At 42.2% G+C, this 24,098-nt stretch overlaps 1 protein-coding gene across 3 annotated transcripts in view; it reads left to right on the top strand.

Moving 5' to 3' along the window:
- Positions 1-24,098, top strand: part of LOC126458315 (organic cation transporter 1-like) — a 90,166-nt gene that overhangs the window by 59,652 nt on the left and 6,416 nt on the right. For all 3 annotated transcript variants that reach the window (XM_050095278.1, XM_050095269.1, XM_050095285.1), the window contains one exon: positions 20,618-20,805. In XM_050095278.1, the coding sequence (XP_049951235.1) occupies positions 20,618-20,805 (188 nt within the window). The remainder of the gene's footprint in view (positions 1-20,617; positions 20,806-24,098) is intronic.

A 24,098-nucleotide genomic window follows, 5' to 3' on the forward strand; every position in this document is an offset into this window, starting at 1 on the left:
GCATGGTTGTTTACATCTTTGGGCGGGTTTAGTGACATCTCTAAACAGTTAAGGGGACTGTGTCTGTGATACAATATCCACAGTCAACGTCTAACTTCAGGAGTTCTGGGAGCTTGGGTGACGCAAAACATTTTTTGATGAGTGTTTTTTCAGTGGAAATGCACACAATATGTAGGAGTAACGCCATCTGCATTCTTTATACAAGGAAAGATTACGCAACTGGTTTCACATTCGGAGATCACGTTTGAATGTTGTTTGTTTGTGAGAAGATTGTGTTACGCTCCGTGTAATAAACATAAACGGCTATCAGCACCAGTCGAAATTCGACAGCAGTAAAATAATGCCGTGTAAACATTACGGTTCAGCGTTTCGCAATATAAGTGCTCGCGTTGGTCGGGATTTCACGAGTGTCCACGACTGTCATGCGAATATGGAATCGATGGATCACGAGGACCAAGGTCATGCAAGTTGACTGTAGTTCCACACGGATAGTGCCTGAGAGGACAGACAGGTTGTTTGCTTGTCCGTGCAGGACTGTACAACAGGTCACGGAACTCAAGTCAGATATTGCGCCTGTTTGCCACAGAACAGATATTCAGACGAAGAGTGACATCTGGAGTACCATGGACTGACAGCGCAGCTACCAGTGAGTGACGCATCATATCTTGACGAGGCAGCAGTGAAGCGCCCAACGATAACCTTGGACACAAAAGTGACACCACGATGTCTTTTCAGACGAGTCTAGGTTCCGTGTATAGGACTGCAATTGACGTATCCGAGTACGGAATATCCGAATATAACGGGCTTTAGCATGTTGCGTTCGTTATAATCATATGGGCCCAGCCGTGGCATGATAGTGTGGCGTCGGTCCGCAAAACAAATACCTCTATTTCATATTGTTGCTGCTGTAGGTGGCAAGTCTGTGTGCTAAATTTGGCAGCCAGTATACCACCGAATCACCTACAAATTTAATTATTCGAAGAAAGAGGACAAAAGTAACACAAAAAACACAACACATTACCATTGCCTAAATCGGTGTAGGAAACCCGTTGGCACTCAAAACAGTTTACAGGCTGGTCGTAGTGGATAAATGCAGGTCCTGTATGGTTTCCGAGGAAGCTTTATTCCTGCAAAATAGTGGCATGTTCATGGTAACGATGATGGAGGTGGATAGGGATCACGCTCCCTTCTCTCAAAAGTAGACAACGAAAGTCGATAATATTGTGATCTGGTAACTATGGTGGCCAGTGAAGATGCCCTAATCCAACCTTGTGCTCATAAAACCGGTCCTGGACGATGCGAGCTGTGTGAACATGGGCCCTGTCGTCTTGGAACACAGCATAATCTTTGGGGAACAAACATTGTACTGTGGGATGGACCTGATCAGCAAAATAATCCTTGGCAGTAATGCGCCCTTACAGAGTAACAATCTTTCTTTCTTTCACTTGCGCCTTTGTCTCTCAATGGTCGCAGGGTCGGCGTGGTTACAACGAAATTGGCAAGATTAATTGAAAGGGGTGGCCGGATGCCCTTCCTGTCGGACGGAATCAGTGTACCCCAGCTGTCTGCAAATAGTGCGGAAGTGTCACAGATGTCTGTGTGGCGTGTAACTGAGGCGCGATGTGGGAACCTGCACGGTATTCACCTAGCGGGATGTGGAAGACCACCAGCCCACGTCGTTAATTCGCTGGGCGGATTCGATCAGGGGCCGGCGCGCCTACCCGAGTCCAGGAAGCAGCGCATTGGTGTTCTCGGCTAATCTGGCAGGTGTTACAGAGTAACAATGAGGGCCGCGAAATACGGCGATATGGCTGCCCCAAACATCACCGGACTCTTACCGTGGTAAAGTCGGCCAGAAGCTAGAAACAAAGTGAAAATTCGACCAAATTAAATCCTTCCATTAGTCCAGGTTTTATAGCTTCGGCATCACGTTTTCCCGTTAGGAGCATATGCATCACTTATGTGAGGATTTAGAAACTCGTGCTGCAATTCCCTGCAAATGGAGCTCCCTTCGTGTTGTTCCGAGCAGGGTTCGCGAGTGCGAAATTGAGTTCTGCGGTGACTTTTGCAGCTGTCGTCATCTTATTTTTCGTCTCAATCCTCTCCCATGACGGTACGTCACGGTCACTCAACACACGCTTTCTCCGCGATGTGACTTGGAGGATGATATTTTTCTACTTTCCCCGTACGCGGTATAAATCTTCGATACGTTGTGTCTTGGAACACGAGACACTTCGGGTACCTTGCTTACGAAAGCATCCACTGTACGAGCACCAAAAATTTGCCCACATCCGAAGTCACTGAGCTCCGATGTAATGCACTCACAGCTACACAGAGCACTGTTCCGACCACGAATAACCCTTGCAACGTATTGAGGACTTGTACAAGTGACGTTCTTTGTGAAATATAACAACGAAACCTACAGCATTGGCTGACTTCTGCATCAACGTTCAGTCATGCGTTTCCATATTGTTGTGTACGCTCTGTATTCTAAATGTAGTTTTTATATTTTCCAGTATTGCAAAGTTTAGTTCATTAGAGAGAGATGGGGTAGTCGCAAAGAGTGTTCACTTTATGATCTGTGATACACGCTGGGGTAGTCGAATGAGGCATCGGGCAATACACCTTGTGAGATTCAGTAGTAACCGAGACACCTTCTGGAGCAAGAGGAAGCACCTTGTTAGTTTCATGGATTTCTCCAATTAATTATGTCTGTGGACTACTCATTATCACGTATGAAGGTTACGTGCGCACACTGGCAGCGTAAATATGCGGTAGAAGTGGTACATTCGCTGGTGGTTCTTGGAATGTGGGGAGAGAAATCTTGCCAAATACTCTACTAAAAGTAAAATGAATTTCTTGGTTACTGTTTCAGAATCGGTGGTAACATGGGATCGACATTTAGGAGGTCTGCCTAAGTGTATGGATGCTTCGGTGGCCTATTTGTAGTGCTGCATAGGCATTAGTGGTTGTTTGAACACTGCTGACTGAAGGGGCAAGTCTTCAGTGATGTTCTGGGCTTATTTTGCAAGTGGTGTATGAAGATATTGATAGATACTCCTAGACTTGTCTGTCGATAGACTGATTGAACACCGACTCTTCCTGACTACGGGCTGTATATGTTACCTTCTAGTTGGATCCTTCTGAAATGGAAGTACTCTGTAACTAAAAATCTGCACGGGAAAATCATAAAACGTTCAGCAGGGTGCTATAGAGTTCAGAGATACTAAAAAAAACTCTAAACATCTCCTGAGCAGGCCATGAAGGCTCAACGGTACCAACCGACCGCCGTGTCATCCTCAGCGCATAGGCGTCACTGGATGCGGATATGGAGGGGCATGTGGTCAGCACACCGCTCTCCTGGCCAGTTTCCGAGACCAGAGCCGCTACTTCTCAATCAAGCAGCTCCTCAGTCTGCCTCACAGGGGCTCAGGGCACCCCGCTTGCCAACAGCGATCGGTAGACCGGATGGTCACCCATCCAAGTGCTAGCCCAGCCCCGCAGCTCTTAACTTCGGTGATCTGACGGGAAACGGTGTTACCACTGCGGCAAGGCCATTGGCAGTTCAAAGATACAGGGTGGTTATAATTAAACTTTCGCCACTTAAGAGCGCCCGCACAAGAAACGAGTGGTCGTAGGGCTATGAAACTTTGTGGAAACATTGTAAGGACATGTGGAAGAGAAATAATGAGTAAGCAGTTGAAAGAAACACATTTTAATTTCTACATGAGAGGGTAACATTTATTAATTGCGTACCACGTTCCAGGTTATAAACGTTGCTCATTACGATGATGATCTGCGTCCACGACAGCCTGCAACGGCACTTTTCGAACGGTGGTCCATCAAATTTTCTGCTCTCGTGACACAGCTTGTGCACGGCTTGAAGATCGCACATGGCGCCCAGCATTCTCAGCCATGGCAACAGCAACTTCTTCAACAATTTGTGGCCCAGTTGGCCGTCAGCCTCTCCCAGAAGCAATTCTCAAATAGCCAGTTATTTAGAACCATCTTCTTCAACCCTGGAGCGAAAGAGGACCTTTCCGTATTGCGTTAAAGCGTCGATACTCGCAAAGAGTAGGTGAACTGTTACTGTTGTTTTGATAAAACAGCTTTACGAATGAAGGCTGGTTCATCTCATCCAGACCGATGTTGACTATCTGCAACTGTAATGCGCACTGAAGTATGTTTTTCAACCATACGTCGCCTGATTCCAGGTCTTAACCTTAAACTACTGACAACGCAAATCCTGCAACGCACAGCCTGCATATCGTTGCTTGGAGGTTGGGTACTCGTACGGTAAATAGATTTCCGTCTATACTGGCTCCAGTAGCGAAAGTTTAATTATAACCGCACTGTGTTAAGCATAAAATGTAGAAAGTGGAATGGGGGTATAGATTACATTATCTCCATTATACAGGGGCATCAGCTCGATAAGAAATATTTACTGTGCGTGTAACTTAGAGTCGCACAACGTCGACAAATGGTGCATAACGTTCATTCTCTTATCTGAGTTTCTCATATGGAGAAAAAAGAGATAGTATTTAGGAAGAACCCTGCGTTTGCTGAGAGCTCTTTGCACCGCGGCTTTCCTGACAGAAATCAGTCAAATAGGCTTTAGCGAACACTTTCCTGGAACAATAGCTTGCGACAAACGACAGCTAAGCATGTTTGCTCTTAGGATCCAGTGTAACAGACGCACCGTAAACAGAAGCATCCCGCGGTGCTCAACGGAAAGCGGTTTCTGCCGGCGTAACTCGTGTCAACAAGGAACTCTGGTCCGATTGTGAGGTCGTCGCTTGCACAAGAGGGCACCATATACTGCAGACTATCATTTCTGCTAGCACGCTACTGTCCCAAGAAACTGTAGAAAATATATCTTCACTGAGCGGTGATGTAAAAAGAATAAGTGAGGAAGAAGTGGAAAATAGCATCAAGCTGGTATTAGGGTTTATTGAATGCGGTGGGAATCAACCATCTTCTCTTTGAACTGTTTCTGATTCCTCTGAAAGGCGTTAAGGAAAACGTTGGAAACGTAACTTACAATAACACAACGGAATTCTGATCTCCAATCGTCCTAATACGACTTCAGTGTCTTTACCAAGTGAGGTGGCCCTGTGGCTGAGGTACTGGACTCTTTTACAGAAAGAGTGGTGATCAAATACGTCGGGACACCTCGATCTAGGTATATCGCCAAAGTTTATGAAAGAGGACGCATCCTTGAGCGTGGATTGGGAAGGTGTGGAAACGAAAGAACAGCAGTGACCAAAGATTTATGTCTGTAAAAGTCAATGGAGGTCACAGTAACTAAGGTGCAAAAAATGTCCTCCATAAACGCAGTAGTCGAATATGTTCTCAGGATGACAACATCCTTCTCAAAAGACGATGGGCGTTCAATAAATTATACAAGACATTTTTATCGGCAAATTTCGGTTGAAAAAATGCAGAATTTGTTGTGAGACATCGTGGTGTACCGATGTCTTTTCTTTTCTTGTTTCTTGATCCCAGCTTCTTGAGATCTCTTGTGAAGCGTCACGAAAAAAGTTTAGTAGTGGCGTGGAACAATCTGGTACATATTGGAAGCTGATTGCTGTGTTTTAATGAGTAATGTCCTTTCAGTTATATTGGCATTTATTACTGGTTGTGATGTGAACTGCTGCTTGACAGTGTTGGTGAGTATTCAAAATTAGTTCATTTATCAATAAGAATAGTGTTCGTCAGTGAAATGCAATATCACTGAAGTTACACAACAGTTGGTAATTTAACTTTTGAAACCGCTGGTTTATTGGCATTTCTGGAAAAGAACACGCTTATACTCTCATTCGACCAGCAAATTCCGTGTAACAGCTTGTACAATATGTGTAATGCGATTTATTACGTCGCAAATCATTCTAATGAATGAATTGATTTGCATTACAGTGTTGCTAAGCAACGTGATGAACAAGGTGATATGTGCCCTAATTAAAACAGAATCTCGATATTTTGAATAAATTTTCGGTTCGTTTTTATCAAAAATCAGTATTTGTCTCGAAAAGTAATTTCAAACTTCGTGCATTAAGTCCAAGCATGTTTGCAATTGTTGTACGCGATTTGATGGAAATCTCAATCACGCGCTAGCGTGTAACGTGTTTCAGATCGAGCGCGCAGGATTCAATTTTCCCTGATCGGCTAAACGAGTTTTTGTAATAACGTCATATGTCTGTCTTACGTAAAGTCTAAATGAAACTGTACACACGCACTTTTAGCACTCTAAGTGGTAACTCGTCTAAGAGTAAAACCCGCACATAAATTCACACTTTTTACATGCATGCAAAAATCAAAATACCTTAATATTAAACAGATAAATTATGGCACTAAATTGGTTCAAGAATGGCTCTGAGCACTATGGAACTTAACATCTGAGGTCATCAGTCCCCTAGAACTTAGAACTACTTAAATCTAACTAACCTAAGCACATCACACACATCCATGCCCGAGGCAGGATTCGAACCTGCGACCGTAGCAGTCGCGCGGTTCCAGACTGAAGCGCCTAGAAGCGCTCGGCCACACCGGCCGGCGTCATGCAATTACCAAACATTTCCTATTCTAAGTAAACTTCAAGAACTTGTATTTCATAATAATAAAATTTTATCCCGTGAAAGAAACTATTAGTCTGCTAAAACGGATTCAGATTACTGTTAACTCATATCTGGACGATGACATCACGAATTGATACTCGCTTAGAATGAACGAAATACCTGTACTGAAAAATACCATCATTTGAGTAATTTACGGACTTTTATGACAAATTTGGTACACCTTGCATCGCTACAGTGGAATATTTCCGTTTTGGCCCCTATTGTTTCATGTAGTTTCGACTGGTTGCAGCGCTATACGTAGCATTCCAAATGGCGTCTGCAACTGAGTTGCGTTCCAAGCAGAGAGCTGTCACTGAGATTCTTTTGGCGGAAAAACAGAGCATCGCAGATATTTATAAGCTCTTGGAGAATGTCTACGGAGACCTGCCAGTGAAAAAAAGCACGGTGAGTTGGGCGAGGCGCTTGTCATCATCGGAACAAGATCGCGCAAACGTGTCCGATATCCCGCGTACCGGTTGGCCGCACACAGCTGTGGCCCCTACAATGTTAGAAGGTGCGAGCGCTCTCGTTCGAGGAGATCGCAGTCACATGCCTCTCTGCACAACTGGACGTCTTTGTTGGCAGTTCTGACACACCCGTCCACCACTTGGAGTACTCAAAGGTGTGTGGCGCGGGGTTCCTCGACGCCAAACAGAAGACCACAAAGAGCAGCCAAGGACCATCTGTGAGGAAGTGCTTGCGCGTTACGAGGCTGATCGTGACAATTTTTGTGGAACATCGTCACAGTCGATGAAACATGGGTTCATTATTTCGAACCCGAATCTAAACGGCAATCCATGGAGTGGCGCGACACCACCTCTCCTCCGAAGATGTAAGGTCATGACGACGGACGTCTGGGACTCTGAAGAAGCTATTCTATATGATGTCTTCCGTGATGGTGCAGCAATCAACTCTGAAGCGTATTGTGCTACTCTCAGGAAACTGAAGAAATCACTTCAACTTCCAGAATGAGTTTTTCACTCTGCAGCTGAGTGTGTGCTGATATGAAACTTCATGACAGATTAAAACTGTGTGCCGGACCGAGACTCGAACTCGGGACCTCTGCCTTTCGCGGGCAGGTGCTCTACCAACTGAGCTACCCAAGCACGACTCACGCCCAGTACTCACAGCTTTACTTCTGCCAGTACCTCGTCTCCTGCCTTCCAAAGTTTACAGAAGCTCTCCTCCGAACCATGCAGAACTAGCACTCCTGAAAGAAAGGATATTGCGGAGACATGGCTTAGCCACAGCCTGGGGGATGTTTCCAGAATGAGATTTTGCTCTGCAGCGGAGTGTGCGCTGATATGAAACTTCCTGGCAGATTAAAACTGTGTGCCGGACCGAGACTCGAACTCAAGACCTTTGCCTTTCGCGGGCATTCTGGAAACATCCCACAGGCTGTGGCTAAGCCATGTCTCCGCAGTATCCTTTCTTTCAGGAGTGCTAGTTCTGCAAGGTTCGCAGGAGATCTTCTGTAAAGTATGGAAGGTAGGAGACGAGGTACTGGCAGAAGTGGAGCTGTGAGGAAGGGACGTGAGTCGTGCCGGGTAGCTCAGATGGTAAAGCAGTTGCCCGCGAAAGGTAAACGTCCCGAGTTTGAGTTTCGGTCCGCACACAGTTTTAATCTGCCAGGAAGCTCCACTTCAACTTGTTCGACACCACAAAATTGCAAAAGAACTTTCCCTTCTGCACGACACGGCCTTGCCTCACTCAAGTCTGCGAAGAGGAAAGGAGCTCACAAAACTTCACTGATCAGTTCCTCAAAAATGGTTCAAATGGCTCTGAGCACTATGGGACTTAACATCTGAGGGCATCAGTCACCTAGAACTTAGAACTACTGAAACCTAACTAACCTAAGGACATCACATACATCCATGACCGAGGCAGGATTCGATTCTGCGACCGTAGCGGTCGCGCGGTTTCAGACTGAAGCGCCTAGAACCGCTCGGCCACTAAGGCCGGCGATCAGTTCCTCCTCATCTACTCTACATCCCGGATCTCGCACCTTCCAACTTCATTCGTTTGGCCCAATGAAGGATGCATTCTTTGGGAAGCAGTACGTTTGTGATGGGAGGTTACTGATACAGCGAGACGTCGGTTCCGACGTCGATCAGTAGAGTGGTACCATATAGACATACTGGCCCTCTCGGTAGGATGGCGTAAGGCCATCGAATTAATAGGAGATTATGTTGAAAACTAGAGTTCTGTGACCAAAAGATTACGGAATAATAAGGTGTTTTGGAATCCTGAATAAAACCAACTTGCTTTCAGAAAAAAATGTGTTGCGTTACTTATTACACGTCCCTTGTATCCTCAAGGTGAAGAAGTCGGCTGTCTGGTAGGGGACTGCCGAGAGGGAGGAGAAAAAGGCAAACTTTTTGCGAATCGTTGTTGTTTAGAATTTTTGAATATTGTCGGAAAAACGAAAAATGTAACGAAACATATGAACGTGCATCAATCATCACTGCACAAGTTGGCACTCTCAGATCACAAGCAGGTGATAAGAAACTGAATAAATATTAAAATATGTTTGGGTGATGAAAAAGTGATAGTCTTAGGTAACTGGAACGACATAGGAAAGGAAAAATATGAAGACAGCATTACTGGAGAACAATAGCTACAGGAAAGAAATGAGAAGACAGAGCATTTCCTCTAGGTGATACAATTGAGCTGATTGTAGTGAATGCCTACTTTCAAAATCACGAAAGAAGGTAGTCTATGTAGAAAAGACAAGAAGTCACTCAGACGGAGGCATATAGATAGTCAATTTTCCGACGCTTTATTTGCGAATGGAACAGGAAGTGTAATGATAAGTAGTGGTACTCACCCTCCGCCACGCACCGTATGGTGGCTGCGGAGCATCGATGTAGATGTAGATGTAAATGTAGATGAATATACCTGCTGGACTGCGCCATAGTCAGTTCAATATTTATAAACCAATCAACAGAATACACAGGATACCTAAACGTGGACCTGCATGTAGATCATAACTTAACAATAATACACAGTCGTTCGAAATTCAAGAGGCTACAACAAAAGAGCTGTATGATAAAATGAAATACTGGGAAATCTGTAGAGGCATGGGATGATTGGTCTTTACAATGAGTCGCTGAACCTGGTTGTCAGAGGTAAAAAAAAAAAAAAACAGTATTTCGCCACCCTGGATGGAGTAGTGATGGAGCAGTGAGTGGATATCTGATTGTCGTCCTATGTTTTGTCATAACAGTTTGTTAAAATAGTCATTTATTAATCAGCAAACTATAACTTTCGTGACGATACTATTTATTTATTTATGTAAATTTCAAGACCCCTTACCTGATGTTTCAAAACAGGTCATACTTCTTATGCTTTCCGTTTATCAACTGTTCTGTAGTTTTTTATTTTTTGTTTTTTGTTTTTCTTTTATCTGCAACATTTGACAAAGAAAAATACTTCTTTAAAAAACAATTATTTGTCGTTGAAATATAAAAAAATTGTTGTTTTAAGAAGAATGTAAACAGATGATTGGATAGAGGAGTGATTTCTTAGTGCCATCACCAATTGTGACTAGCAGTAAATACCTAGGAATGGGTTCTTCGAGCTGGTGACCGGCAGTCACAACAAAAAGTTTAGTCAGTAGTAGAGAAATGCTATTGCTAATCATAAGCACTAATATTAGGTCCTCATCCCTGTACAAATTTGGGTACTTTCTTGGTTAGACCGCCAGCACCTTACATTACATTTGCTCCAGAACTCGCTGTCCTGATATGTACAATTTGTCAGTGCATTTTGGCGTGTTATGTTGTTATGTCTGGTTCATCATTCTAAAAGCCTGAATTACTTTTTCATCTCTTCTTCCTCCTCGGCCTGTTCCTCTTTAGTGTTACTCTTTTCGCTGTCACTGTGGCTCGTCCACCCTCTGGAGATTGTTATTTCGTTGCATACAGACCGCCTGTCTGCCGTATCCGCGGATAATCTTCACGTGTTGTTTTTGAAATACTTTTTGTTAATGTAGTTAGTTGTACCCATTGTTCTTCGTCTATTATTGTTGTGTAAATATGTTTGTCTCTTTTTACGTCGTCTGTCTATGTCTAATGCTCGCGTATTGCCCGCAGAAGAAGACAAAATGTTCTGGGGAACATTCTTCACCGCATGTGCAAGTAGGTATCTATCTCAGACACACGCGGTTTCAGTGCGTAGGATAAGGACCGTGTCTAGTAAAGAAATGTGCTAAACTGCGGCTGGGATCGATATGTTTCATTCTCAACCACTCACTTACGCCAGCGTTGAAGTTGTGCATGCTATGTTCCTTATCACTTACGTAATAAAATGGAACACCTACAGCCGGTGTTATTTATTATATGGCTACCGGTTTCGGTGCTTCAGTACAACATCTTCAGGCCTTAACTGACACTGAGGCTTTAGATCCAGTTGTATACAAGATTTATCAGTGGCCAACAACTATGAACCGAGTTTCGCACACTACCTGTAACAATGATGTTGCGTCTCAGCGTCAGTTGAGGCCTGACAAAATAGGACTGATGTATGCTGTCGCACAGACCAAATAAAACTATTTCATTTCGCGTGATTACGTGTTATGTCCAAGTCTCTCAAACAAATGCTGCTGGAAGTGAAGTGGCAGCTTACTGTTTGTAGTTACAGGATCTTCCGTTGTACGTATAGCCACCAATAAGTCTCTTGCAGCTCGCAGAGCCCCATGATCCACAATACATCTGACTTTTTACTCTACAATAAATCAGAGTAAAACTCTTCTTCCGTAACACAAAGTTTGGCTGTACTTTTTATAAAACAGTAGCATCATACAGCGGACATCCGAGGCGAATTTTACCAGTACTTGATTTTCACCATGGAAACACTATACACCTGCACTGTGATCATATTACTACTGACCGCTTAGACAATCTTTGTTTGAGAGCTGTCTCTTCCCAAAAAAAAAGTGTGATACAGCCGCTCAGATTAACATGCGGGTGTTTCCTTATCAATTATTACTTATTTCTAAAACCATGACTGTTTGTAAAACAAAGTACGTAATTTTACAGTTCTTTTAATAATCTAAACTTTTTAACAAATTAAACAGAACGTAAAATATTTAATTATTTCTTAGTATAGTTTAGTAAATGTGTAACTTAGGCTGTTTGCCTGTTCCCGCCACGAGATGGCAACCCGTTACAGTGATTCGTAAGGCATCCATTTTTACAATCATATTGCGTCATTGTAACTGATAGATGGCATGAGTCTCTACGTTAGGTTTGTCTCATACAGCGCCTCTTTCAGTGCCAGTAGACTACTGCTTCAGTGGTGCCAGTTGTTACTTTCCAAAGTTATGATGTATAAAGACGAACAGTAATAAATATACTGTTTATTGTTGTAATGATACACATGCTGCTCTATTTCATCACGGATTGTCAGAAACCAAGACGATATGAAACATCATAGGACCACACACATGGGTTACGTTATGTACTAGTGTAACTCTTTGTGCAATGTGCTGAATCTAAACTCGTCTTAATGATAAATCAAAAAAATTAAATACATACAGCATTACATATTTTACTAATTCAACATATTTTAGTATAAAACACATTTTTATACATGAATTATTGAATTTTAACTTTCTTAAGTTTCTTTTAAACAAATTTATACAATATTATTACATTGTCATTATTTAAAGTCACGCAAATTATTTTACTTTACACAAAATGTTACACAATTTCGGTTAACATAAAGATTTTCTCAATGTCTTTGGCTCCAGTTTTTTCTACAAATTATTTCATCCACCAATATTTTTATACCTCATACATTATACACAATCAACATTTTTTCAATAACTTCTGTGTTTCATTATCAACAATATTTCATGATAATTTTAACTTAATCTAAGAAACCTGCAACATAAAATTTGTGAAATTATTCTCTTAATTATGTTTTCAGCAACTTTCAGGAAGGCAACACATCTTTTTAAAATTTCCTTCCAAATACCATAGACAAAATCTCTATTTCTGGTATAATGAACTAATCATACTTATTAATCATACCACCCCCCCCCCCCCCCATGAACCATGGACTTTGCCATTGGTGGGGAGGCTTGCGTGCCTCAGCGATACAGATAGCCATACCGTAGGTGCAACCAAACGGAGGGGTATCTGTTGAGAGGCCAGACAAACGTGTGGTTCCTGAAGAGGGGCAGCAGCCTTCTCAGTAGTTGCAAGGGCAACAGTCTGGATGATTGATTGATCTGACCTTGTAACACTAACCAAAACGGTCTTGCTGTGCTGGTACTGCGAACGGCTGAAAGCAAGGGGACACTACGATCATAATTTTTCCCGAGGGCATGCAGCCTTACTGTATGGTTAAATGATGATGGCGTCCTCTTGGGTAAAATATTCCGGAGGTAAAATAGTCCCCCATTCGGATCTCTGGGCGGGGACTACTCAAGAGGATGTCGTTATCAGGAGAAAGAAAACTGACGTTCTACGGATCGGAGCGTCGAATGTCAGATCCCTTAATCGGGCAGGTAGGTTAGAAAATTTAAAAAGGGAAATGGATAGGTTAAAGTTAGATATAGTGGGAATTAGTGAAGTTCGGTGGAAGGAGGAACAAGACTTCTGGTCGGGTGACTACAGGGTTATAAACACAAAATCAAATAGGGGTAATGCAGGAGTGGGTTTAATAGTGAATAGGAAAATAGGAATGCAGATAAGCTACTACAAACAGCATAGTGAACGCATTATTGTGGCCAAGATAGATACGAAGCCGACACCTACTACAGTAGTACAAGTTTATATGCCAACTAGCTCTGCAGATGACGAAGAAATTGAAGAAATGTATGATGAAATAAAAGAAATTATTCAGATAGTAAGGGAGACGTAAATTTAATAGTCATGGGTGACTGGAATTCGGTAGTAGGAAAAGGGAGAGAAGGAAATGTAGTAGGTGAATATGGATTGGGGCTAAGAAATGAAAGAGGAAGCAGCCTGGTAGAATTTTGCACAGAGCATAAGTTAATCATAGCGAACACTTGGTTCAAGAACCATAAAAGAAGGTTGTATACATGGATGAATCCTGGAGATTCTAAAAGGTATCAGATAGATTATATAATAGTAAGACAGAGATTTAGGAACCAGGTTTTAAATTGTAAGACATTTCCAGGAGCAGATGTGGACTCTGACCACAATCTATTGGTTATGATCTGTAGATTAAAACTGAAGAAACTGCAAAAAGGTGGGAATTTAAGGAGATGGGACCTGGATAAACTGAGTAAAACAGAGGTTGTACAGAGTTTCAGGGAGAGCATAAGGGAACAATTGACAAGAATGGGGGAAATAAATACAGTAGAAGAAGAATGGGTAGCTTTGAGGGATGAAGTAGTGAAGGCAGCAGAGGATCAAGTAGGTAAAAAGACGAGGGCTAGTAGAAATCCTTGTGTAACAGAAGATATATTGAATTTAATTGATGAAAGGAGAAAATATAAAAATGCAGTAAATGAAGCAGGCAAAAAGGAATACAAACGTCTCAAAAATGGCATCGACAGGAAGTGCAAAATTGCTAAGCGGGGATGGCTAGAGGACAAATGTAAGGATGTAGAAGCGAGTATCACTAGGGGTAAGATAGATACTGCCTACAGGAAAATTAAAGAGACCTTTGGAAATAAGAGAACCACTTGCATGAATATCAAGAGCTCAGATGGAAACCCAGTTCTAAGCAAAGAAGTGAAAGCAGAAATGTGGAAGGAGTATATAGAGGGTCTATACAAGGGCGATGTACTTGAGGACAATATTATGGAAATGGAAGAGGATGTAGATCAAGATGAAATGGGAGATACGATACTGCATGAAGAGTTTGACAGAGCACTGAAAGACCTGAGTCGAAACAAGGCCCCCGGAGTAGACAACATTTCATTAGAACTACTGACAGCCTTGGGAGAACCAGTCCTGACAAAACTCTACCATCTGATGAGCAAGATGTATGAAACAGGCGAAATACCCTCAGACTTCAAGAAGAATATAATAATTCCAATCGCAAAGAAAGCAGGTGTTGACAGATGTGAAAATTACCGAACTATCAGTTTAATAAGTCACAGCTGCAAAATACTAACGCGAATTCTTTACAGACGAATGGAAAAACTAGTAGAAGCCGACGTCGGGGAAGATCAGTTTGGATTTCGTAGAAATGTTGGAACACGTGAGGCAATACTGACCCTACGACGTATCTTAGAAGCTAGATTAAGAAAGGGCAAACCTAAGTTTCTAGCATTTGTAGACTTAGAGAAAGCTTTTGACAATGTTGACTGGAATACTCTCTTTCAAATTCTGAAGGTGGCAGGGGTAAAATACAGGGAGCGAAAGGCTATTTACAATTTGTACAGAAACCAGATAGCAGTTATAAGAGTCGAGGGACATGAAAGGGAAGTAGTGGTTGGGAAGGGAGTGAGACAGGGTTGTAGTCTCTCCCCGATGTTATTCAATCTGTATATTGTGCAAGCAGTGAAGGAAACAAAAGAAAAATTCGGAGTAGGTATTAAAATCCATGGGGAAGGAATAAAAACTTTGAGGTTCGCCGATGACATTGTAATTCTGTCAGAGACAGCAAAGGACTTGGAAGAGCAGTTGAACGGAATGGATAGTGTCTTGAAAGGAGGATATAAGATGCACATCAACAAAAGCAAAACGAGGATTATGGAATGTAGTCGAATAAAGTCGGGTGATGCTGAGGGAATTAGATTAGGAAATGAGACACTTAAAGTAGTAAAGGAGTTTTGCTATTTGGGGAGCAAAATAACTGATGATGGTCGAAGTAGAGAGGATATAAAATGTAGACTGGCAATGGCAAGGAAAGCGTTTCTGAAGAAGAGAAATTTATTAACATCGAGTATACCTGTAGATTTAAGTGTCAGGAAGTCATTTTTGAAAGTATTTGTATGGAGTGTAGCCATGTATGGAAGTGAAACATGGACAATAAATAGTTTGGACAAGAAGAGAATAGAAGCTTTCGAAATGTGGTGCTACAGAAGAATACTGAAGATTAGATGGGTAGATCACATAACTAATGAGGAAGTATTGAATAGGATTGGGGCGAAGAGAAGTTTGTGGCACAACTTGACTAGAAGAAGGAATCGGTTGGTAGGACATGTTCTGAGGCATCAAGGAATCACCAATTTAGTATTGGAGGGCAGCGTGGAGGGTAAAAATCGTAGAGGGAGACCAAGAGATGAATACACTAAGCAGATTCAGAAGGATGTACGTTGCAGTAGGTACTGGGAGATAAAGAAGCTTGCTCGGGATAGAGTAGCATGGAGAGCTGCATCAAACCAGTCTCTGGACTGAAGACCACAACAACAACAATCATACCACCACGGCTTCCAAAACTAAATCGTACTTTAGACAGTTCTTTGTTGTGCGTATAAACACAGACTGTCCCTATGTTTTCCTAATATTAATGCAATGTCAAATTTCAATTTACTAATCATAAAATATAACAATGAATCTACCCTTAGGTTATCAGGGAGAACATGGGGCTTAACGTCCTGCCGACTATGGGATCACTGGAGGCGGGGCAGAAGGGGGTATCAGACAAAGAGAGAGAAAAACTTGGCAGTGTTCCAAAAATGAAAACTACCGATGGAAATATAGAGATATGAGCAATATGTAGAAGCTAAAAGTTAAAACCACCAGAAGAAAGAATATGACATCTGAAGATTGAACTACAAGAGGTTTGTGGAAGATGAATGTGGACTTAATTATTTGCTGCTTCAAATAAACGAGAAAACAAATTTCTCAGTATTGTCTATACAACTTTAGAGGCAATAAATTTAGTACTACGTTGAGTTTTTACCGTTGATGAATACAAAACATGCGAAAAGAATTTCTTGTGCTCGAACGCTCGTGTTTTCTGACATATAACAGAATTGGTTACGTTGAAAATAGAAAAATAATAACTGAGGAATACTTCGTATGTTCTATGGACGAAATGGGGAGAAGATACGGGGGAAAAGATGGATTAAAAAACAAAACAATAATCATTTTTTCGGGACACTGTACTAGCTGACAAAGGTAACACTGGCCGATAAAATAGAACACTTTTCTTTCACAAGAATAAAAGTATGAGATTCTAGACGTATTTTTCACGCCGAATGCAAATATAATTTCAGTTTTTAAACATCAGACAAGAGTTTTGTGTGATATTCCTTTTAATTTTTGATAATTTGTAACAAAATTGGTAACTAGCTATCTAACTCAAATGATATACTACTCGGTCTGGTTTATCTGGAGAGTAGTGGAGAGTGATTTTCGGGTATAGTTTGCATCTGGAACATCTCTCTCCTTAGTGCAGCAGTAGTCAGCTAGCTCATTAGGACTCTACTTGGCATGGTACCTCATTTTCATTGTAGAAATTTGCTGATGAAAATGCTCACCGTGCTCATCACTGACAGCCCAAAGATTTTCCAGAAAGAAGTCTAAGAGAGAGTCTAAGAAGTGAATTTTTAAGGACATGTTGCAGCCCATAGCTTTATAATAATGTAGAAAATCAGCCAATATGTCTTAATAGTTTTCTGCTTTATGGTTTCCAAGGAAACTGCACATTACAGGTTTGAAATCTGCCAGCCTGCTTTTTCTAGTGGATTTTAGAATCTTTCACAGTTTTCATCACCCATTAATGACCGTATTTGTGGCCCTATAAAAACAGCCTCTTCCAGCTTGGCTTCACTGGCTTTGGATGATTTCGATTTCAAATAGAAGAATCCATCAGAAAATTTATCCATAACTTTGTCGAAATTTTTCATTCTTCCTAATTTAATATGCAATGGGGGTAAATATATTTTCTGAGGATTCACTGGAGGGAAATGTGATACATTTTTCTGACCAGTGATAAGAGATTCACGATTAGGTCATGATTTTGTCGCGTAGTGAGATCTCCTATGTCTGTTGTCCCATTTGCACAAAAAAACAGCAGTCTTTGGTGAGCCCAAGTCGCAAACCAGGCAATAAAGCAGTGATCTTTAAGTCACCACATATTCCGTTTACATTTTTCATAGTGGATTTTCTCTAATACTAGTTGCGTACTGTCATTTGTGTCTTTCATGCTAGTGACATGCGCTACATTAATTGAAGTCCATTACCAATGAATAGCAACACGGCCTTCAAACTAACTTTAGAGAAGTCTATGATTGATCGCCACCATCTGGCCGGTGTTGATGCCCAAGGGTTTCCTTAACAGAATAAATATCATTGCAAAACACAGTACTATTTTCTTCTGAGAAGGAGTCTTTGAAATCACTATGGCGGTGGCGATAACTACATATTCGTACATCTTGTTGCGGTAGGTTCCAGCATTTGGAAGTTAAAACTTCGATCTGCTGTTTAGACAAGTTTAAATCCCGAATCAGGTAATTAAGGTCTTGTTGACTGGGGAAGTATGGTTCTGATGAACAGGTACTACCCTCATAAGTAGTATCATTTTTATTTTCATCTGAATCATTTTGAGTTTGAGATTGGTCAAAATCGTAGATTTAAGATCGTATCTGCATATACTGGTACAGTGAAATCTTCATTGTGTAAGACAGGCCTCGACGTAGAGGGCAGATTCCGATACTTAACTGCAGGTTTTGATTTATATGTGGTTTCTTTAGCATTTGTTAAACAAAAATAGCAATCCATAGACGATCCGTCAGTTCCCTCCAAATCAGGGGAATTGCAAATGGTATATGATGTGTACGATTTTTCCACTCAGTCTACAGTCTAACACACCAAACACAGCACTTGTTTGGGCTCCAGCTCTCATCCTAGTTTCCCTCGTGACAACTGAAGTTCATAACACTCTTTCACAAATCGCGTGGACTGTCGCCGTAGAGACTTGAAGGTCAGCTCGCCACAATTATAGCAGAAGTTATCTGCATGATTTACACACCTTCGTGGCATGATGAACCAACAAAACACTAAAACACAACATACACAATACACACTACACAGAAATGAAAGAAGTAATATTGCACTAGTGATATTCGTACTCTCACGCTCACAGTCAGCTCAGTACTGACACATCACAGTGCCAGGTTAACAGGTCTGCACAAGTCTTCGCATGACGAAACATAAATAAACCTGTGCAGTCTTCTCGTTTGCTGCTTCGGCATGATATTACGTATCATTTCTTCAAATACTGTTGGAATAAAATCGCTACATAAGAGGCACAGGTTCCTATGACAGCCCAAAGAAAATGCTAAAATCAAATTTCAAAAAGTAGCTGTCACAAAAAAAATTGTGCCTACCGAGGAATTCTGACTGCATATATGAATTTAGTGTAACAGCATGCACTAGGATCACTAATCAGATATCTTGTGAAGAAAACGTTGTCGACCAGTGTAATTTGTCAATTGGAAAACTGTGGCGTCTGAACTACAAAACTAAGCCACATCTAAACGCATTTGTTGGTTAATAACGTATTCAGTCCATAGAATATTATGGGAGTTATAGATAAGAATTTGGGAGACCTTCCAAAATCTCACTTCAGCAGTTGAATCTAATGACTGAAAAACTTTAAACCTGAGAAGGGAATACACCCAAAAATAAGTGAATTTTTATATTAAAACACATTTTAGTACTACCAGACAAGACCGAGCGAGGTGGCGCAGTGGTTAGACACTGGACTCGCATTCGGGAGGACGACGGTTCAATCCCGCGTCCGGCCATCCTGATTTAGGTTTTCCGTGATTTCCCTAAATCGCTCCAGGCAAATGCCGGGATGGTTCCTTTCAAAGGGCACAGCCGACGTCCTTCCCCATCCTTCCCTAATCCGATGAGACCGATGACCTAGCGGTCTGGTCTCCTTCCCCAAAAACAACAATTACCAGTCAGTCAAATTTCAGCCCGTCCTCCTGCGAAGAATTAACTGAAACTTGTGACACGTAGCAGAACTAGGGCACAACGTGTCCATACCTTACGAACATCCCGGTTGGCGACAGGATGAGCATCGTATGTAATCTCTGTACTGGGGCTGGAGGCCGGAATCTGGCTTCTGGTCCTATCAGCACATTATGTTTTGTGACTGAACGAGGCAGTCTCGTTCTGGCAGCTGTTCCAAGCAAGCATCTAGAGGATACTGTGGACACCAGTACCAACCTGCCTACTAACTATTGAGATTAACACTCCGCTGTGTCACCTTTATACAATAATTGCGTCACCTCATGGCGTTCAAAACATAAATCATTCTCGTCAGGGCACCAGTCTCGATTTGGTGCCATATTACTTTGGATCCGTCGTACATCCACTTTTTCCCAGTTACGCCTCACTTTGACAATTTACGTGACAACAACAACAACAATAATTTCTAACAAGTACCTTGCACCTTGATGACACATAACAAAGTAATACCTCTTCTGACGATATACACTTCGTTTGGAAAACCTCACATTTCAGGTTTGGATGATGCAGAGGGCTGTCTCCAATATGTCCAATGAACAAGGGCAGCTGATGTCACCAGACTGTCTTGGTAAGTTCCTCGCTAGGCTGTTTCTGCACTTGAGTCTAGAACGTGTAGTATTTATCATGGTACACCGAAGTGATGCACAGATTAAAATTCCGGTCATGGATGCGGGAGGAGCAGTGTTCACCTTCCTGTCTGTGGCCTCAGGTTTACCATAGTTGCCCTAAGTCACTCACAGCAGATACAAGAATGGTTCGTAAGAAAATGATATGACTGATTTCCTGGCACAGCTTGCCCTGTGCTCTCTGGGTAATGATCTATTAGTCGATGTGACGGCGCAGTATGACCTCCCTTCCACGTCAAGAGAAACGAATGCTTCAACGTGGTAGGATATCCCACAAGACGACATCTGGTGATTCTTCTGTCCGGTCGGAATATAGAGCTCAAATCTACAACAAAACGAGCGGTAATACCCTATTACTTGTACAAGACTAGCCTGTGCACTTGGATTCTATCAGCGTCCTGCCTCAGCAGCAGGTGTCATGTGTGTGACTGATTCAGGACGAGGCCGCGGGCGTGTGTTGCAGAGCACGGCTCGTCGCCGGCGATGACGGCGCTGTCGGTAGGGATCCGGCTGTGCCTGGTGCTGGTCAACTACACCGCCTTCCTGCAGGCCAACGAGATGTTCCCCACGTGCGTGCGGCAGACCGGCACCGCCATCGGCAACATCGCCGCCTGCATCCTCGGCGTCCTGGGGCCCTACATCGTGCACCTCGTAAGTCCTGCCTCGAGAACCGTACCTCTGAATCTCATTATCCTGCTACTTCTTCCTTTTCTTCTTGTCCTCCAGTGTAACTGAACAAGGAGGTGCAGGCGAGAGAATGGCGGTACAAACCCTGAGCGGCCACCGAGATTTAGTCGATCCGTGGTTTCCCTACATCCCTTAAGGCAAATGTCGATACAGTTCCTTCGAAAAGCACAAGACCGATTCCCTTCCTCATTCTTCCCCAGTTCGAGTTTGAGCTTCGTCTCTAATGACCCCATTGACGACGTAACGTTACTAATTTTTCTCTCTCTCCCCCCCCCCCCCCCCACCCCCCTTGTCTTGTTGTCCAGTTCTTTGCCTGCTGAGTTTTGTTCCCATGTTCCCATACCTGTACGTCTATAATCTTATAAGTCTTCATATTCCTCTGCATCAATTAAGTTCGACTTAAGTAACTATTAAATGCGTATAATAATAATGACGTAATAAGCAGTCTACCATGATAATCGTCCTTTTTCTGATGATTGTCAGTGCCGCGCGGAATTAGCCGAGCGGTCTGAGGCGCTGCAGTCTTGGACTGTGCAACTAATCCCGGCGGAGGTTCGAGTCCTCCCTCGGGCATGTGTGTGTGTGTTTTTCCTTAGGATAATTTAGGTTGAGTAGTGTGTAAGCTTAGGGACTGATGACCTTAGCAGTTAAGTCCCATAAGATTTCACACACATTGGGACATTTTTTTTTTTTGATGATTCTCAGTGTAATATAGTATTTTTCCACTCTTTCCAGCCCTCCGAAATTCAGTTTTACACTGGTACAAGGCTATATAATGATCCGTTAACTCCTTCCTATCTGAGAGCACTTCATTTTCCTCCTTTGATTTTTTTCTAAAATGACAGTTTTCTATTCCACACCTTGCACACCACCGTACTTCAAGAGGCACCTTTTCGTCAAGTAAGTCAATACTGGCCATACCACTTACGTTAAAGATAGGCAAACCGCTGTTTATAGCACTTGTAGATTTAGACAAAACGTTTGAGAATATGTATTGCAGTGCACTCTTTGAAATTCTGAAGGTAGCAGGGATAGAGTACAGGGAGTCATTTGTACAGAAACAAGACTGCAATTATTAGAGTCGAAAGGGAAGCATTAAATGGGAAGGGAAAGAGGCAGGTTTACAACCTGTCTCCGACTTTATTCAGTTTGTGCATTGAGCACGCAGTAAAGGAAACCAAGGAGTAAACTGGAAACGCTGTTGAAGATGATGGAGAAGAAATAAGAATTGGTTCTCTGAGGGATGACAAAAGACTTTGAAGAATGTTTGATTCGAATAATGTCTTGAAAAGAGGTTGTAAGTGATCATCAAGGAAAGTACAACAACGATAATGGAATGTGGACTAATTAAATCGGACGCTGCTGAGGGAATTAGATTAGGAAGTGACAATTAAAGTAGTAGATGAGTTTGGCTGTTTATGCAGCAAAATAACTGAAGGTTGCCAAAACAGAGAGGATATAAAATGCAGCCACGCAATAGCATGAAAAGTGTTTGCGAAGAAGAGAAATTTGTTAATATCAAATATAAATGTAGGTGTTATGAAACATTTTCTAAAAATGTTTGTCTGCGGTGTAGCCTTGTACGGATGTGAAATTTGGACGATAAAGAGATGGGTCCAGAAGAGGAAAGAAGCTTCTGAAATGTGTTGATGCAGAGAAGTGCTGAAGCTTAGGTAGGTAGGTCGAATACCTAATGAGGAGGAGGTGCTCAATCGAATTGGGAAAAGAAATTTATGCCACAACTTGGCTGAAAGAATGGGAGGAGCTATAGGACACATCCTCAGGCATCAAGAAATTGTTAAAACAGTAACGAAGAGAAGTGTGAAGCGTAAAACTTGTAATGAAAGGTGACGATCTGAACGGAGCAAGCAAGTTCAAATGGATGTTGGCTACAGCAAAAAAAATGGCTCAGAGCACTATGGGACTTGACTTCTAAGGTCATCAGTCCCCTAGAACTTAGAACTACTTAAACCTAACTAACCTAAGGACATCACACACATCCATGCCCGAGGCAGGATTCGAACCTGCGACCGTAGCGGTCGCGCGGTTCCAGACTGTAGCGCCTAGAACCGCTCGGCCACCCCGGCCGGCTGGCTACAGCAGTTATGGAGAGATGAAGAGGTGGAGTAGCGTGGATAGCTACATCAAGTCAGTCTTCGGACTTAACTGCAAAACATAAGTCCTAATGTCTGAACGATCTCTTCCTTAGTGCCACTGAAAGGTAACGTTCTGGGTTCGAGTAGTGGTGCCTCACAGAATTTTAATCTTTCACGAAGTTTCGTAACAGACCACACTCCGTTACAGAGTGAAAGATTCACTCTGAATGCTGTACTGTTATCCACCTTTGCTGAGATTCAGTTACGTCATAAATATGTAGCATTCTGATATGTATGCAATGTTTGCTAAGCCAGCAAGATTTTTAAATGAAGTATCTTTTCCACTTTGTTCCCCTCTATTGACGTTGTGGCGTCTCTCTGATATTTCGACTCATCTATAAATCAGCTCATATCTCCTTGCGACTATGAGTGGAAGGCAAAGAATTTTAGCGGTGTCGTCGTTATCCACATTTCCTATGTCACTGTCACTATCTTCACTGTTGCTGCTGGTGGTGCTTTCATTCCCTACTCTTATTATTTTGTTCCATTTTTTGGAAATAATATACACTAAAAATTCGAAGTCTTTCAGTTTTAAACTTATTTCTGTCTGCAACAGTTTACTTCACCTGAGTCCACATGAGCTCTATTACACTGAATTGGGAATAATGTAGTCGAAATGCAGCTCTTTAACCATTTTCTTCTTGCACTTTTGTCACTGTAAATGATAATACACGATTTATGCTGTAGCGCTATTTCTAGCAGTTCTGCCTTTATCATTTACCTTTCAAAGGAAACGGTGCCGTTCTTCTCTAGCCAGTTCACTACGTCACACTTCCCGCTGCTGGATTCAGGGGATATACGAGGTGCATTCAAGTTCTAAGGCGTCCGATTTTTTTTCTCCGGACTGGAAAGAGATAGAAACATGAGCATTGTTTTAAAATGAGGCCGTGTTCATTGTCAATACTTCCCAGAGATGGCAGCACCGTACAGCAGATGGAATTTTACCGCCAGCGGCGAGAACGAGAACTGTTTTAAATACTTAAAATGGTGACGTTTTCCTTACTTGAACAGCGTGCAATCATTCGTTTTCTGAATTTGCGTGGTGTGAAACCAATTGAAATTCATCGACAGTTGAAGGAGACATGTGGTGATGGAGTTTGG

Source organism: Schistocerca serialis, chromosome 1, assembly GCF_023864345.2.
Source record: "Schistocerca serialis cubense isolate TAMUIC-IGC-003099 chromosome 1, iqSchSeri2.2, whole genome shotgun sequence".
Taxonomy (NCBI): domain Eukaryota; kingdom Metazoa; phylum Arthropoda; class Insecta; order Orthoptera; family Acrididae; genus Schistocerca; species Schistocerca serialis.